Here is an 18982-nt window from a genome sequence, read left to right as displayed (position 1 = left end):
CTGAACAGGTTACAGACCAAAGCCTCCAGTACCTGAGGTGTTTTAGTAGCTCTTAAGAACAGGCTTTCTCAACCAGGGTTTCATGACATCCTGGGGTTTCTTGATGGCCCTGGAGGGGGTTTCCAAATGGGTGGGAGTTAATTTTTTAATATATATATTTACACTTGTTAAACATTTATTGGGTGATATGACCATATATGGTCATGTCAACCTGCCCGCCCTCCTCCCCAAGTGGCCAATCATGAATCTGGAGAGAGTGGGAAGGGAAGGGGTCCCAGGTGGGCATGTTCACAGCTATGCTTCCCGACCATATTCTGCATGATCCCTCCACTCATTGGGCTTCTTGAAGCCTGAAGAATATTTCAGGGGTTTCTCAAAAGTAAAAAAAGTTGAGAAAGACTATTTCAGTAAAATATCAGGAATTCTCAGGAAATAGCATACCATAGCCACTAGAGGTCACTGTGGCTCACACAGAATGAGTAGCAGGTGACTAAAATATAATGGGGGAAAATATCCTTAGCTTGTGGTACTGGCAAGAAGGGATTCGAGGTCAGTGCTAGCCATATATTTTCCAAAGTGGCATTCAAGCAATTTTGACCTATATTTGGGTGTAACAAATTGTTTACATGCTTATTTAGAGTGGGAAATACACACTCCCTAATTCCTACATTGCAGCCCTTTAAAGTTATCATTAAATTTTAAGTTGCAGGGACTTCCCTTATTTAGTCTCCCCCCTGTCTTTTCATAAGTTCAAGGAAACATGCAATCCAACATTTCTTTAAAATTATAATGAAAGCTACAATAAAAACATACCAAAATAAGGTACAGCCAGACCATTTGCACTGAGCATACAACATATTACTCAAAGCAAACCTAAACAGATGTACTGGGCTGCTTCCATGTGGGGATTTTTTACACTGGAAACCCCTGGATTAAAGGAAATGGTTCCATGATGTGCTTTTTCTGAGTGTGACTTGTGATATTTCTAGAGTCAATTTTTTTATTTGGCTGAACAGAGAGTAGTTCAGGGGAATGTCCATGATATCCCCTCTGCCACCACTATAGCGGAAGGGGATGGAGCTAAGCTGCTTTATGCCATCAACCCTTTAAAGCAATGGTCCCCAACCTTTTTATCACCGGGGACCACTCAATGCCTTTTACTGAGGCCTGGTGGGGGGGGGGGGTAGTTTACTCCTCTACTCTCAACCACTGCCCTAACGCTCTCTGATCGCTATGGTAATGTTTAAACATCCCTTCAAAATAAGATACAGACACGCCACAACAATGAACATAAGGAACATTTTATTTTCATGGACATTTTAACTCATAGAATCATAGAATCATAGAATCATAGAGTTGGAAGGGGCCATACAGGCCATCTAGTCCAACCCCCTGCTCAACGCAGGATTAGCCCTAAGCATCCTAAAGCATCCAAGAAAAGTGTGTATCCAACCTTTGCTTGAAGACTTCCAGTGAGGGGGAGCTCACCACCTCCTTAGGCAGCCTATTCCACTGCTGAACTACTCTGACTGTGAAAAACTTTTTCCTGATATCTAGCCTATATCGTTGTACTTGAAGTTTAAACCCATTACTGCGTGTCCTCTCCTCTGCAGCCAGCAGAAACAGCATCCTGCCCTCCTCCAAGTGACAACCTTTCAAATACTTAAAGAGGGCTATCATGTCCCCTCTCAACCTCCTTTTCTCCAGGCTGAACATTCCCAAGGCCCTCAACCTATCTTCATAGGGCTTGGTCCCTTGGCCCCAGATCATCTTCGTCGCTCTCCTCTGTACCCTTTCAATTTTATCGACGTCCTTCTTGAAGTGAGGCCTCCAGAACTGCACACAGTACTCCAGGTGTGGTCTGACCAGTGCTGTATACAATGGGACTATGACATCTTGTGATTTTGATGTGATGCCCCTGTTGATACAGCCCAAAATGGCATTTGCCTTTTTTACCGCTGCATCACACTGCCTGCTCATGTTTAGTTTACAATCCACAAGTACCCCAAGGTCTCGTTCACACACAGTGCTACCTAGAATTAGAGGCTGCTGCTCTTAACCACGACACTGTGCTGGGGAAGGGGTTGCCAAGGCCCAAGGTGTCCAAGACAGATTGCCCCTGAACTGTCTTGCATGAACAGCTGAACGGGAATCAGGTTGTGCCTGAAGAAAATGATCCTACTGTCCCCTTCCAATCATGGATTTTAACACATTTGCTAGCAATATGGTACATCCTGTGTAAAGCTCAACTATGGCAACAAAGAGCATCTTGGTGGCTGCTCACTTACCCAGAAATAATCACAGTAGCTCCATTCAGAAGGCTTCAGCAACTGCTGTTCTGGCACTCCGTCAGGGTGGGGAAACGTTACACAGTTTATCTGATTGGGGGAAGAAAGAGAAGGGGAAAATGCTGGGTGCACAAAGGAGCTTGGAAACAGTGATGGGAGAACATACATGTAAAAGGTTACACAAAGGCCTTTATGGCTAGGGAAGGGCATGAACGGGCTCATCAATGAAAGTTCATCACAAATTTTGGCATGTTCAGGGTTTGCGAACCGAAGCTTGTGAAGTCTGGGTGTAATTTGTGGTGGTTTGTGAGAAACAGTTGCGCAGCTGAGACGTTTACGCACTGGAAGTTTCATGCCAGGCTGCAGGCTGGAGTTTTAGTCATGGCAAATTGCCCCACCTCTTCCTACACCCACATGGGGGAACATTTGGCCCGGTGTACCTCATCCACCCCCGATCTATGCTCCTGCATGGGAGCTAGGGCAGTGAAGTTCCCAGTGCGTAAACGGTCTGAGTGATCCCCTTCTCAGCTGTTTGGTTTAAGTGGTTCAGAGCCAGCAAAAAAGATGGAGGGATGATACTGACACCTTGATTCTGCTAGCTGTGGCTCCCCACTGCCAGCAGAAAGGAAGGTGGGAGAAGCTCTGACAGCTTGTCTCCCTCCTTTCTGCTGGTGGTAGCTCTCCCTCACCAGCAGAAAGGAGGGAGGGAAGATTACCAACAGAATAGAGGGGGGAAGAAGAGAAGGTGAGCTAGGAGCTCGTGAACTACGGTGTCAAACGCTGCTGACAGATCTAATAGTATAAGCAGCGCTGATCCACCTCGCTCTAGCTGGCAGTGGAGATCACCCGTCAGGAATTACTTTCTGCTGGTCACTGTTTTTTGGGCAGTCTTCCGCAGGAGACAGTATAAAACAACAGCACAGCAGGAAGAACATCCCTGCCTCACAGTTGTTTTGGGGGTGTGTTTAAAGGAATGACCCAAGACAGCCTGAAACAGCTGAGTGGCAAAGAACAAGATGCTTCTTGCCACTTAGCTGCAAACTATGTTCCAAGGGACTGTGGTCCCTTTCAATGGGGTTTGCAGGGCCCCAAAGTATACAAACTAGTCCAGTTCATAAATGAGCCTTCAGGCTTGGGGTGCAGTTTATGGTTCAGTCATAAACCACAAACCAAATCACATTTTCCCACTTCATGCCTATTTGCAGATCTATGTGACTGCTGAATGCAATGCCCTCTCCAGCCAGGAGGTGTAACAGAGCACAGATGGAAGGGTTCCTTGGCAGGAAGTCATTCCAACAACTAGGTGGTAGACCCCACAGACAAGCAGACTCTTCCTCACACTCTATAAACACAATCATTTTACTATCTGACAGACAAAATTTAGGATGCACAAAACTTTAGGAACTTCACAAGCCTTACTAAAACTTTCCCCCCTTCTGTGACATTCTTTGGATTTCCTCTAAAGCAATAAATCTCTCTGCCGTGTGCATTCACTCCGCAAATACCGAATACCAGACTCTGACACAGCAACAAAAGCTGCCTCAACCTGGAAGTTAACATACACAAACCCACATGAACTAGCGGTTTTCTTTAACTACCCAAGTACATAAGATTCAGAACACGTAAACAGCACTTTCCACACAAGGGAGTTATGAATATCTCCAAAGACCTCCTTGGAGGAACTTTGTTATTTGCAAGGTGTTTGTGGACAGAAACTTTCCAGGTGCTGCATTTTTGTACCTGTTTTCTTTAAAGCATTACTAAAAGCTATGTCCCTTTTGGATCCTTCATTGACTGAATAGCTGGATTCACAGTGCTAACCAGAAAGCATTTGTTTAGCTTTACAGTTCATCGAATTCATCTCAGAACAAGCAGAACCATCAAAATGCATGTCTAAAATGCAGTTACCTCTTAACTCATATAGATTAGCAGGTTTGAGCTGAGAGAGATTAAGAGTCTTGAGCTTTAGTGGTGGTGGCAGAAAATGCTGCCAAGTCAGAGCTAATTTATGGTGACTCCTTGGAATTTGCAAGGCAAGAGACAAACTGAGGTGGTTAGGCATTGCCTGCCTCTAAACAGCAAACCTGGACTTCGTTGCTGGTTCCCAATGCAAATACTAACCAAGGCTGACCACAACAAGAGAGCAATCAAAAAGATCTCTAGACATGACTTTGCTGATGTTGGTGCCCTTCTACCAAAAAGACTGCTTATGAAGAGGCTGTAGAGAATGCTTACGATATCACCTGCAAGTCCTAATAACAATGGGGAATGGGGGGAGGGGGGGAATTAAAAGTTCTTATGAACAATTATTTTAATCTGCCAGTCTACCAGGGAACTGGGATATGTTTACGCATGCCTTTCAGTTCCTGTGTGGTGCAATGGAAGTGACCATCTATTTAACAGTACTAGAGCCTATCTTGTTTACAGCAGCTTGATAACCGTGGACATTTAATACAAGAGAGTTGAAGTCTTGCTTCAAAAGGTGTGATATAGCTACTGCTGGGAAAAGGGTGGAGCCAATTTTACTCATTTTCAAATGATACTGAGTTTCTTTCATGCTGGATTGAAAAAAAAAAACAACCACATGCCAACAGGCAAGAATCGTCCTAAAATGCATACAAATCTATTGCAACTGCATTGTCTGTGCTGGCAGTTCTAGTTTTGGCTTTTCCAGGATATCGCTTAAGCACTACAGAAACATGAAAAGATCAGATTGACCAGAGATCCAGCTAATCACAAATATATATATTTAAATGCATGTCCAGAAGGCATGATGACTTTAGACCACTGCATCTTTGAAAATCTATTGTCTTCACACCACAGAAAACATTAACATTCTGCACGCAATGCTCATGGAGGTCAGCAGTGTTGCTCTTTTTAAGTGGCATCATGCTGAGTGTGTGTGTGTGTGTGTTTTGGTTGGAGAGGATAGTAAGGGAGAGTGTGAACAGACTTGAACCTGGAAGGGCTGTATCAAAGAACAAATCTTTCATTCAGCCGCTGCACAGGGTCAGCATAGACAAACTAACCACAGATGTCATTTAATCTTGCCCTAAGGGACAAACACTGCCATGCGGAGAACTACATCCAACATCTGTGAACTTCTGTGTCTACCAGTTCCCCATGCAGCTTCTAAAAAGGTTGAATTATTTTTGGTTGCAGTAGTGATATTAGCACTTGTTGGCATAAGAAAGGTGTTGTTGTGAAATGGATTTTTATTGGCCCACACTAAGGATTGGGCCACTTCCAGGTTATGCAAAACATTCAATAAACGGCAATTTCTATGGAGCTGACCGGAGTTTGGCGCTTTGGGGAAGTGTCCCCCCCCCCCGTTCCCGCTTCCCCACAGCATTGTGGTACACCCAAGCACCTCCTATGGTTTCCATAGCTTGTCTCTGATCTTTCTCAAACCTCCTCTGTGCCCACGTTTTAGGAAAGATCACAGTAAGACCTGGATGGTTGTTATGTGGGTTCAAAATTTCTGATTTTCTAGCTTAAATGGCAGCTACTATCCCTGCCACTGACCCTGCTACAGCCATTTCTTTACCTGCCACTGAGGGAACTTTTAAAAAATGGGACTAGAATATCATCACATCAATATATCTGAGTGTACCTCAGAATATACGCATTTGGTCTCTCAATTCCACTGCTAAACTTCCTGTCATAAAGGATTCACTTAACCTAGGAGTTATTAAAATGTTGAAAGGATAAATTGGGAGTGAAGGGAGTTGACAGAGAGTCAAAAGCATTTTGAGAGATTTGGGGCTTCTGCTTTACTCTTTCAGCTCACCATATACCCTGGTCATTATGGGTGTAGCAGGTTTTCAGATTTCTCAGGTTTCTTTCTTAAAAAAAAATAAAAAGTATCCCTTTTGGAAATATAAGGAAAAAGCTGTTTCTTTTCAAGTGAAGGCACTAAAGGCTTATTTTGGGCTAGTCTGAGAAGGCATTTTGGGGTAGTCAAGGGAATGTAATTAGGGGTTTACTGTGGACTAGTCACAATTCTCTTACGGCTGTTCTTGTAGAGCAGTTTTGTTAGAGCTTTCTCAGCCCCACCTATCTCAGAGGGTGTCTGTTGTGGGGAGAGGGAGGGAAAGGTGTTTGTAATCTTGGCAGTGAAAAGTGGGGTATAAAAAATAGCTCTTCTTTATTTAAAAGAAAAAAGAGTTTGGAATCCAGAGAACCCTAATGCTGTTTATGTTTGTAAAATTGTAAAGGCCCTGGTAGCCCTGGGAAGTGGGATGGCCATTTCTGGGATACTGGGGCAGGAAAACTTGGCAAGTAGAAACCCTATTGCTGCTATGCTTTATCTGCAGCCGTACTAGCAACAGGGAAACCACAAAATCCCGTCCTTTGTGGGAGCCACAAATCTTTCAGCACTTAGAACCAACCAAGAGGAAGAGATGCAGAACACAGCTGCATTCCAGATTGATTTTGGCTTTTTTAAAATTAAATTGATTTTGGGCTTTTTGGGGGGGTTTCTTGAGTTCTGGCGATGGCACAGGTGCAAACCCATCCACGCTGACAACACTCATGTTCTGCTCAGTAAACACAACTGCAATGATTTGACTTACCAGTGAAGGAGTCCTTTTCCATCTCAACTAGATTTAGCAGTTTGTGTAGAGGGGAATCATGACTCCCCTACAACAGAAGTGCTTGCAAGAGAAATTTTTTTGTATTCTGTTTTAACAGGAGAGTAAGTGCTACTTATCTCCCATGAGAGGAAACACAGTACTTGAAAAGGCCCTTGAAATCCTCTAGACAGTCTGATGTTCTTTTGAATTTCAAGGGTCCAACAGACATTCGCAATCTTTCATGAACCTAAGATGTGAATTTGACGCATCCATCAGAAATGTGTGTTTTCAAGAGCAGTTTTGAGCTTGAGGAAAATGTGGGCGAGAATGAAACTGTTTGTGGTGCTGAGACACTGTTCTCTTCTGTCTTGAAGGGATAATTAAACTATCCTGACACCAGCAGTATGGCTCTGTCAAAAAACTACATCCGAATCAGCTTCCTACTTGGGCCAGCAGAGAACTGGCTGTAGCATCATCACAGATCCCTGAAGAGGTTAAACACTGGCACAGCTACTCAAGTGCGTAGCCCAGCTCACCCAACCAAAACTCCAATGCTTCCCACTTTCCTGACAATGCCATTCCATGCAACAGCCCGAACTTATTTGACCTTTTATTCTATGACTGTACTTACAAAAATTGGGCCATATCCAGAAAAATACTGAAAATCTGCTTCTGTTTCTTTGTCTATCTCTGACTGAACTGGGTTATCCTCTCAACGAGGTCACAAAATCATAGAATCATCTAGACCAGCCCTCTGCACAATGCAGGAAACTCACAACTATGCGTCCACCCACAGAGACTCCAATTTCATGCCCAGATGATCCCCCCCCTCAATCCCCCAGAATCCCTGGCCAGTCTGGTCTGGAGGAAATGCAATAGGCATTTTCCTAGGCATGCAAGAAAGGGCCACAAGAACCAAGCACTGACACAATCCACCCACTCACAGTCTAGCCTTGCTCCTTCCACAATCAGTTGTTCTGGCAAACAGTTCCTGAGTTCACTTAATCTAGAAGTTGTTTACATGCTGAAGGAATGAATGAGGGAGTGATAGAAACTGACAGAGAGTCAAAAGCCCTTTGAGAGATTTGGGGCTCCTACTTTACATCTCTTTCAGCTTACCATAAGAAATAGTCCATGCATAAGACCACTAAACCAGTTGCTGAAGGTTCATATCCCAGTCCCCGAATTCATCGCTACTATATAAGTTCTTATCAAGAAGCAAGTGCAAAAATACTGAAGACAATCCAACGATACATCAAACCAGGAAGAAAACAAACCAACCCTGAATGGACTGGAGCCCCAAGCATCAGCCCTGTCACAGAAAAAGCACCCATTAATCGTCTGTTCATCACATTAGAGTCCCCTGATGCTCTCCCTCCCTGTGTTCCAGTTCATACTGAGATATGTCATGCTGTTGCAACAAATTCCTTTCCACTGCTATAGCTAGCAAAAGAGCAAGCCTCACACTTCCACAGGGGAATGTTTCCTCTTCCTTAAAGCACTGTAATCAAATCTTTGGTTAACTATGGGGCTCAGATGACTGATCTAACCAGGCCACATTTCTGAGCGATAACAAGGGGAGGGGGGGATAAATTGAGGTTTAATGAAAGCATTAAGGGGTCTGCCAGAATTCAAAATCTTTACCTCTCATCCTCTCCCACTGAGAGATAACTATCATTTTAGCATCCTCTGCCAAAGGCGACTTCATGGGGCAGGCTTTAGACCTTATTATGAGGGAACAGTTTCCCCCTTTAGCCATAAGGCATTTCTATAAAGAAAACGAAACCTTCCAAGGGGTGTTTTATAAAAGCTTGGTATCAACTTTTTTATAATGGTGTACACTGGCTGCAGGAACACTCCATTCTTAAAAATGACTCCACTGGCTTTTAATTGCTTCAGCTACACTGAAGCAACTCTGAACAAAAAAGGAAACACTGCTGCAAGTGTAATAAAAAAAAAAACATAGGAGAAAGAAGTGCCTCCCACCCTCCCTCACACTCTGACATTCCTTTCCTGTCTCTGTTAACAGTTCTTTGCTAGCTTCAGCCTTTTAAAAATGGCTTCATGGCAGCTATTGCTGTAGAAAGCAAACACCGTGTTTACATCTGGAAAACATGAGGCAGACCCCTGCACACATGGACTCCCCCCCCCCCTGCTCTTCTGCCCTGCAATGCTACTTGTTCTAGTACGTGGGTCACCATGGCAACCAGGATGGTGATCATCACTGAGGGGATTCTGCTTACCGTGAAGGTGGTCTCCTTATTCTGCTTTCGAGTAGGTGACGGGGACCCCGGACTCTGAGGAGAGAGGCAAGAGGCATCGTCAAAACTGCACTCCACATCTGACATGGTATGTATCTTGAGGGGGGTTCAGTGCTGCATGCAAGTCAGCTCCGAGGGACTTCTGCTTTGCCTGCTAGCTCAGCTTCTTCCCATGTCCAGAGGTGTCACAGGACTGACTCTTGCACGGGAGACTCCTGCACGGTGCTCACGAAGCAGCACACGAGCTATGTACAGCAAGATAATTCAACCAAAACGTGGTGACGCCTCCCCTTCCAATCAGTGCCTAGCTTAGGAATTAACCCTTGAATTGCAGGTCAACTCTGGAGCAGGGCTTTTTAGGGCATCGCTACTGAAAACTCCATTTCTACTTTACATTTAGAGCTGTACACAGGAGTTTCCTTGGTTTAGGTTTAGATTATGATGAGACACATCCTACTGAACATCCGGCTTTAAAAGCCTGGGCATAAGCTGTAAGGAGTAAATTCCTTATACATTCACTCTCTGCAGTGATGTTGATAACACACTGCAGGTGTCCCTAAGGCTCCCTTCCAATTCCATCTCCAAATTACGGGATGCAGTGCAATGTAAACAGACATCTGTATAAGACTGACAGCAATCGAATAAGCTAAGTCAAAAAGCAAAGTATGTCGTATTTTTAAAAGGCTTTACACCTTCTCTAAGTGTATGCACTGAGAGGTTATTGTCTCTTGCCTGTAGCTACTGTGTAGCAACAACAGCCTGATGGAACATCATCTACTGCATCTTTCACTGTAGTATGCATGTTTTTGAGGGGGTCTGTGGGTCTCATCATGATGCATGTCACAGCACAAAACGTATGCATACCATGCTGAACAGCAGCAAATACACCAATAGATGGTATTTCAAGAATAGAGTCCAGCTACCTTTTCTTGGAAGAACTCCACATACATAAACCCATATTTGACTTTATTAACCATATAAATGAATATCCAAAGTCTCAAACCAATCCACAGGTAAGGCACATTATTTAGGCAACTTGTGCTACTGAATCTCCCTCAAAGATCCAGCCTATATTTGTGGTACCGTAGCTGGAAACCATAGCATGCATCTCTCTTTCACTATCCACTCGCTAGAGAATTCATTACATATCTCCATTTTTAATATTCCCCTCAAAGTATTCTCTTGTAGACCCTGAGGTGTTCTGATATCACCCCAAATGGGCAAGGTTTATATATTATGACGTGTGTATATAGTTTCTCAGCATTAGTTGCAAACAATATCTAACAGACATACAACAGCTTGGCACAGGTCCAGCAATAAACAAAAAACCACCCGCCACTTCGAGGAGTGAAAACCATGTAATCAGGAACGCCACTCTGTAATAATTCTCTTTAAAAAGCCTTTCTTTTTGTGCTCACCCTATGAAGCCTTATCTCTAAACAAAATATAAAGCAAAATTCTTCCTGCTCCTCCTGTTACAGGAGAAACATTATAAACCTTAATTACTGTGATTTAGGGAGCAAAGAGTAGAAAGCCAACCCCTTCACCTATTCATTTATTAGCCTGTGCCCATGTCACTGTGAGTGACTTGTAGGGGCAGATCTTTATCAACCATTTGCCTTCTCAATCTGAGAGAAAGCTGGGAAAATTCCTGAAAGGAATCACTTCCAGTGATTCCTGCTGCTAAGGTCATCCACATATTAACTTTTAGACAGGGTAGCATCTGGATGCAAAGACCAGGAGAAGCTGATGCTTCTTCCACAAATAGCTCTAGAGTGACTAGCAGTGCTTTTAGTGCTTTTAACAAACACTAATTCTGACCTCTCTTCCCCTGTAAAATTACCTGGCAGAATGAAGGGGAAAGAAAAAACAGCAACAAGTCACATCCTTCACAGTAAAGTTATGAAAAAGAGTAAGAAGTTAGAGGGATAGGAGAAACCAAAAGTAGAAACTCATGTTTTGAATCTACATTCTTCTCATTGGACATGTGTATCACACTGCAAAGGCCCAAATTTCATGTATTTCTCTTTTTGATGTGGAACACATCTTCTGGAGTGGCCCCTGGGATGGAAATGGGTACAGACATGCCATCCATGGCCCCGCCCCAGGGAGTGTGCCAGAAGAGGACAGGGAAAATGCTAGGTGCTGTAGCAGGTGGACAGCTGGGGCAGCGTGGGCTGTTGCGGGAGGAGGTCAGGCCACTGCTGCAGTGCCCAAGGAGACTTGGTCAGTCCCGGGCCGGTGCAGCAGTCAAGAAAGCCAGCTCTGCCCCACCCACAACTGGGCAGCTCGTGCGGTGCTGCGGTGGCCACTAGAGCCAGTGCCACCTTGCCCGAGGCCTTGGGAGATCACAAGGCTATGCGAAGGCCTAGCGGGCCAGGGCCAACCTGCCCAAGGCCTCAGAAGATCACGAGGCAGCGCGGAGGCTGGGCAGGCCAATGTCGCTGTGAAGGTGAGGAGAGGGGGAGAGAGGGAGCAGGGAGTCTGGGGGAAGGGACAGAGGGACAGCAGGGAGTATGTGTGGGGGGAGGACAGAGTCAGGGTGGGGGGAGGCAACCCAGAGTATGGGTGTTAGGGAGGTGAGAGGGAGCAAGGAGTCTGGGTGGGGGGAGGCAGGAGGGAGTCTAAGTGGGCAGAGGTGGGAGAGAGGGAGGAATCTGGGGGGAGGGAGGAGGGAGCCTGGGTAATTGTCTGAAGGGGGGAGGGACCAGGGAGAAGGCAAGAAAAGTAAGAGGTATGGGTGGCGAGGGAAGGAGGGGATGAGTTTGTGTGTCTCTCTTTGTGTATTTCTGTGTGTGTGTGTCTGAGAGAGGGGGATGGGGGAGAGACCAGGGAGGAGGTCAGGCTAATAAGAGATTGGGGGGGGGGGTGAAGGCAGAGGGGAATGGGAGGGAAGGAGTTTGTGGTTGTCTGTGTGTGTCTGGGAGGGGGAGAGGGGAGACGAAGGAACCCCTGAGCAGGTATGTGTCTCACATTACTGTGAGAGTCTGGCTGTCACTTAATTTTTATTTAAGACAAGGAAAAATGCTGGCGTCTGAATAGTCTTAAGGATCCACACTGTGCTGAGTATTGGATTCTAATTCTCTCAGCGGCAAGTAGGAAAAGGGGCAACACTGCTTAGAAGATAAAAAACATTGGAGTGTGCAAGACCTGCAGTGTGCATAATTGAGCAGAATATAAAGGGTGTCCTGCAGGGGGCATCAGAGGAAATGCATAATTAGCGTAGATAGGGTAGGAACTTTCTGATGATTTTCTAACTATCTCCTCCAGTGGCTCTTTGAAGGCTTCCTTTTCTGAGCCTACTTCCTCCCAGTTCGCCTCCCAAACAACAGTTGAACAGACAGAAGAATGACTGCAGGCAACAGTTAGAACAGATAGTTAGATCTCTTTCTATACACACTTGTTTCTCTTTTGAATAAAAAATGTTTTATTCTTTAAACAACCTGGTACTCTTCTCTCTCTGCACATTCGAACTCTGCCAACAGCAGCAGCAGCAGCAGCAGCAGCAACAACAACAACAACAACAACAACAAAACCCTTGAAGCAGGGAAGATGAAGAAAAACCAGCAGTGTTTTTAAAGCCGTGTTCTCAAAGAAGGCTTGCTGATCCTAAGGACAGACTTTTGCTGAGCTACCAAACCTATAACAAATAAGTAAACATTTATTTATTCACTTCACTTATAACACTTCTCCTCAATGAAGAATCAAAGCAGCTTATATCATTCTCTTCTCCTCCATTCTGTTCTCACTTTAGCCCCATGAAGTAGGCTAAGCTTAGACAGTGTGACTAACACAAGGTCAACTAGCTGGGTAAAGATCCATACCTAGGTCTTCCAGATCCTCAACTTACACTCTAGCTACTATACCACACTGGCTCCCTGACATTTCCCAATTTTCTGAGTGGGTTCAGAAGATAAAGGCGTGAATTAGAATCATAGAATCATAGAGTTGGAAGTGACATCATGGGTCATCTAGTCCAACCCGCTGCACTATGCAGGACACTCACAACCCAATCGCTGTAATCTACTGTAACCTGCCACCCCTTTGCCTTCACAGAATCAGCCTCTCCGTCAGATGGCTATCCAGCCTCTGTTTAAAAATTTCCAAAGATGGAGAACCTACTACCTCCTGAGGAAGCCTGTTCCACTAAGAAACCGCTCTAACTGTCAGGAACGTCTTCCAGATGTTTAGATGGAATTTCTTTGAATTAATTTCATTCCATTTGTTCTGGTCTGTCCCTCCGCGGCAAGAGAGAACAATTCTGCTCCATTCTCCATATGGCAGCCTTTTAAATACTTGAAGATGGTTATCAGATCCCCTCTCAGTCGTCTCCTCTCTAGGCTAAACAACCTTTCTTCATACGTCTTGGTCTCCAAACCCCTCACCATCTTTGTTGCCCTCCTCTGGACACATTCTGGCTTGTCAACATCCCTCTTCAATTGGGGTGCCTAAAACTGAACACAGTACTCCAAGTGAGGCTGAACCAGAGCAGAGTAAAGCATTTATCAGGTGAAATTACTATATATATATATGGTCATGTTGACCCACCCACGCTCCTCAAATAGCCAATGTTGGGGCTGGAAGGGGTGGGAAGAAGAGGGGTCCTGGGTGGGCATGTATACATCTATGCTTCCAAACCATAATCTGCATGACTGTACCACTTCTGGGATTTCTCAAAGCCTGAAGACTATTTCAGGGTTTTTTCAATGGTAAAAAAGTTGACAAAGGCTGGCTTAATGTATCAGTAACTTAAAGACTGTGTGGAGCAGTGCACAGTGAGGAACTGCCTTTCCCCATGCATTTCATGAAGAGCACTCCATTCAGCAAATACCAACCAGTTAGTGATTCCTAATCCCTGAGAGATCAGCTTTCACCAGAGCACTTTTTGGCCCTGGATCCTGCCTGGTGGAATGAGTTACTAGTTGAGAGCCGACCCCCGAAGGAACTGTTAAAGTTCCTCAGGGCCTGTAAAATGGTGCTCTTCCACCAGTTCTATGATTGAGGTTGGACTGACCCAGAAGTACTTTAGGCCTCCATCCTCACCATGTTCCTCTGCCTCCCATATGAGGCTACCTCAATAGTGGGAGAGTCTTATTGCCATCAGAATGACTAAATTTGCTAGCTACACTATGGTGGGTATGGAACAAATTATATTTTATCACGTTTCTATAATTTTAAATGTACACCATTATTGAAAAACACTCTGTCATTGGGGAGAGGTGGTCTATAAAGTAAATTATAAAATAAAATAAAACAAAAAAATAATTAAAAAATAAAAATTGGGACATAGAAAACTTCAATTCATGTGCCTGGTCATTTGAAAAATTAGTTCCCCCCAAATTTAGGGAACAAGAAGAAGATAGTATCAAATTAATAGCAATGTGCTAAGTTAACAGATGGATCTTACTGGAGTAGTGACTTTGATTTAGAAAGGGGCAATGCCAGAGCCCATGACTTTGAATAATGAACTGCATTTTATTCAACAGCATATATGAATGAGCAGAAGCTCCACTATATTCATTCATTGGCTCTTCATAATTCGGCCCAATATGGGTATATTTTCAGATGTGCTTCAGAGCTCTGAAACAATTGCACAAATCCACTACAGCAGCAGCCCCCAACCTTTGTAAGGCTGGGAACCGCCTGGGGGGGGGGAGACGGCGGTCTGGGTGCAGCGCATGCACGTTTGTGCCTGCTGCCATGCTGGTGAATGCATCTCCCTCCCCCCCCCCCAAGCAGCCGATTTACTCAAGACTCGGCGAGCTTCTCGCTGCAGGGGGGGGGGGGGACAGGGTGGTGCGGCCGGTGGCGGCCCGGTGCCAAGGATTTCGCGGCCTGGTAGCCCCTCACTACAGTCATGTTTAAAAAAAACAGACATAAGATACCAGGACTGTTGGGTTACAGTGTGGAAATGTTATTGGCAAAGATCAAGTCAGGATGACACCTTGGTTTATGGAGTATGGGAACACAATGGTAACCAGGTCATTCAACAGGTTCCAATGCAGGTGTCACAAATTCTGGGAAGAAAAGACATCGTTTGCCATTATTACTATATTGAGTGAAACAGCTATAAACCACGAAGGACATTTACAGAAGGTTTTGGTCTAAAAATCTTACCCAGCACAGATAACTTTATGCTAGAAAACTGTCATGCCACCTGTTTATTAGCACTACTGCAGAGAGAGATGAGGGGATCTTTTCTTTGAGCCATGAGGGAGAAGGCCTGAATGAGATCTTGTAAAAATCCTAGAGAAACTTGTATAAATGGCCTAACTAGAAAAGGTGAGTTGCTCAAAATATAAAACAGATGATCAGTGGAACTGTGAACAGAAAAACTGTGAAATGATAATTGAAAAACAAATACTTCCAATTAATCCTTTAAATTAAAAGAGATCTGTAGCTTTCCTGACCAGACTGCAGAACTCCAGACTGCAAGATTATCACAGAATGTTTAAGAGATTATTAGAATTCATTAAGCACTTCCCAAATATTAAAATACCAAACAAAGCCACAAAGAGAAAGAGCCTGTACATGGGTCTCAAGCTCCAGAGCATAAACTTGTGCTCAGATATAAAAGAACAATAAAACTGAATTATCGTTAAATTAAACCAGAGTGCGAAAAGATTGTTTCCAATGCTTCCTCCAGTTGGAAGTATCTACTTGTGATATTTCTAAATAAATTTAGAGAAAGACCTCCCTCTGCATCCATAAATATCCTCTGTGCTCACCTGAGGGTCACTGTTGACTTTCCGGAGATTCATGTGGCTTGGTTCTAGTTGAGATACCAAGGGTCCTGGTATGTGATATCCGTTCACTGTAAAGAAGAGATACATGGTTTAGGGTGAAGAGGTGGTATAGCTCTATATAGAAGACAATGGATTCACCGCCTCTTCAGCTTGCTGTCAAAGACGTTTAACCTGGCATGCCTAAACAGGTATTACATTCCAGACCCCTACATCATAGATTCAGGAAGCCTGAATGAAACACACTTTGCAGATACTCACATTACCAAGTGCATAAACAAAGAAAGAGGGGAACAATTTTAGCTTGAGTATGCCAGTTAAGGAGTGGCTATTGGGACAAACCTTTATTGTAAAAACACTGCCGCTGCTGAAACTTTGGTCATAGGAACCATATCACTCAAGTTTTGTTCCCCCTATCTGGTTCACAATTTGGGACCAACTGAAGGTGCTCAGTTTCTGTACTGGAGGCTTTGTGCCGGGCTGTAGGCTGGAGTTTGAGACAGAGCAGGTTGCCCTGCCTCTTCCTGCTCCCACATGGGGGAGCATTTGGCCCAATGCATCTCATCCGCCCCAATTTGTGTTCTCGCATGGGAGCTGGGGTAGTGAAGTTCCCAGAGTAGAAATGGTCTTATACTGTCCTGTAAAGCCTTATACAACTTGGGGTCAGCATACCCTAAGGATGATTTTCTCCTGTATGAACCTTTCCCATATACTCCTATCATCTTCAGCAGCCTTGCTTCATGTGTCCTCATGGGCCTTCTCAGTCATGGCACCAAAAGTTTGTAAATCCCTCACCAGGGAGATTCTTCTGTTATTGATTTCTGCTGGCAGGTGAAGACTTTTTGGTTTTGTTTGACATATCCCCAGTAAACTCTTATAGGCCCCCTCACTGGTTCTCTCTCTCTCTCTCTCTCTCTCTCTCTCTCTCTCTCTCTCTCTCTCTCTCTCTGTATATTACTTCCTTACTATCACATACTGCTTATTAACATTAATGTTAAGCAGGTTACTCAAATACAGAAAAATCTAGACTCCATTTGAATGTCTGCAAAAATTTCACAGATCCATAACATTTCACAGCTAAAAGAATGATATGTCTGCTATTATTAACTTCTAATAAAAGAGATACTGTCTCCTTATGATCTATATTTAGAACAAAGGAAGAATGAAAAGGTTTCTATGCTCAGAAAAATGACTGCATTCAAAGGTCATATGAGTGTCTATACTACCTGCACCACAATTGCATACTCTATCAGAGTATATTAACCTAAGATATCCCCCTTAAAAAACTCTGATAGGGCATGAAGGCGTGCCGACATAAAGGAGTAGTCTAATATATGAATAATAATTGGGAAGCTCTTCAGGTGGAAGAATATCAGCAAGCTTAGTGGAACAAACACCTCATGCTCTATGGATTATACTGTTATAATCATACTTAAATAGATGTTTCTTAATCATTCTTATGGCTTCCTGTCTAGTAACAGAATAAAAGAAACCCAAGGAAAGATTGAGGATCTGCAGTCATTGCTTGACAAGTTTATCCCAGTGGAAAACATAAGAGCTTTCTCTGACTAAACTGAGGTATTCCTCTAGATGTCAGAGTGTATAATTTTAACTTTATGAGGAAAAGCCTTCAACCAGGTCCAAGCTTTAAGACATGGTTTTTTTGATTGCATTGTTATGCATGCAAACACATTTTACATGCAGTTTAAATGTTTTAATGCCTTGATGTTCAATGCCTTGGGGACCCTACTGGAGGGAAGGTGCGATATAAATATTTAAAATGTGTGTTAAGTGCTGTCAAGTCACTGCCAACCTATGGCAACCCTATGAACTAATAACCTCTAAAACAACCTATCTTAAACAGCCTTGCTCAAGTCTTGTGAACTGAAAGCCGTGGATTCTTGTCTTCTCATAATGTGACTAAAGTACGATAGCCTCACTTTCGTTTCTAGGGAGATTTCAGGCTTGATTTGATCTAGAACCAACTTATTTGTATTTTAGATGGTCCATGTAAACTCTCCAACCCTACATTGCAAAGAAACCACCCTTCTTCCTGTCCTTGTTCCTCATTATCCAACTTTCACGCGCATGAATAGTAATGGGAAACTATAATCTTGGTTGCCAGTGACACATCCTTATACTTAAGAAGCTTGTCTTGGTCCTTCATGGCTGCCCTTCTCAACCTCCTTCTGATTTCTTGGTTGCAGTCTCCCTGTTGCTTGATGAAGGAACCAAGGAACTGAAAACCTTTTAAAAATTTTCACGTTCTTCACAAACAACCTTAAAGTTGTGTGATTCCCCAATAGTCACTACTTTTTTGTCTTTTTGATGTTCAGCTATACACCTGCTATAGCACTTTCTGCTTTAACCTTCATCACAAGTCTATTCATGTCTTCACTATTTCCTGCCAGTAAACTGTTGTCATCTGCATCTCTCAAGGTGTTAACATTCCTCCGATAAAATAAGCTCCATAAATTGTAGCAAGGCAAAGGCAAGACCACACAAATGAATGCTCCTAAACATACATTGACTTATTTATGTTGTACTTGTAAAGAATTGTTTATATTTCTATTTCCTTGGCTGATTTCTTCCATTCCCTCCAGTCATTGTATAGTTCCTTTTCTTGTGTTGTGGTTTGATGCTTGACCAACCTATTCCCCTCTACAAAATGTCCTCACAATTTCAAGACATCTCAACTAATAAATACAATCCCATAGCAAAGAATGTTTTGGTCACAATTTGATTATAAATTCTTCTACATATGAAATATTAATATGCATTTTGCCACGTTTGGTAGATTAGGGTTTATAAGGTGCAGTATCCTCTCTCCTTTCCCCCTTTTCAGGGCTCTGGTGTGGCTTGTGTCTACCTTCCTTCTCAATGTTAGGGTACCATCTCATAATAAAGATTATACTGCAATGTGAATTAAGAGAACAGAATTGCTTTCAGGAAGGCAGGGTGCAAATGGCAGTTCTGGAAGCTTCAGGGCAAAGCATTGATTCTAAGTCCCGACCCACTTCTCCTTAACTGTGTGTGGTTTCTTCTCTGCAGCTCTGTGTGCATTTGCAAGTATTTTATAACTCCTGCAGTTTGGAGGACAGAGTTAGCTCTGAGAA

General features: G+C 43.6%; 1 protein-coding gene across 2 annotated transcripts in view; it reads right to left on the bottom strand.

Annotated features, from left to right (window-relative positions):
• Positions 1 to 18982, bottom strand: part of GAS7 (growth arrest specific 7) — a 170607-nt gene that overhangs the window by 25575 nt on the left and 126050 nt on the right. For both annotated transcript variants that reach the window (XM_077327607.1, XM_077327608.1), the window contains exons 4-6: positions 15852 to 15937; positions 9106 to 9159; positions 2289 to 2378 (exon numbers count right to left, since the gene is read on the bottom strand). In XM_077327607.1, the coding sequence (XP_077183722.1) occupies positions 2289 to 2378; positions 9106 to 9159; positions 15852 to 15937 (230 nt within the window). The remainder of the gene's footprint in view (positions 1 to 2288; positions 2379 to 9105; positions 9160 to 15851; positions 15938 to 18982) is intronic.

The sequence above is a fragment of the Paroedura picta genome, chromosome 3, assembly GCF_049243985.1.
Source record: "Paroedura picta isolate Pp20150507F chromosome 3, Ppicta_v3.0, whole genome shotgun sequence".
NCBI lineage: Eukaryota > Metazoa > Chordata > Lepidosauria > Squamata > Gekkonidae > Paroedura > Paroedura picta.
Note: the sequence above shows the minus strand (reverse complement) of the source record. Positions and strands in the feature narration are given on the sequence as shown.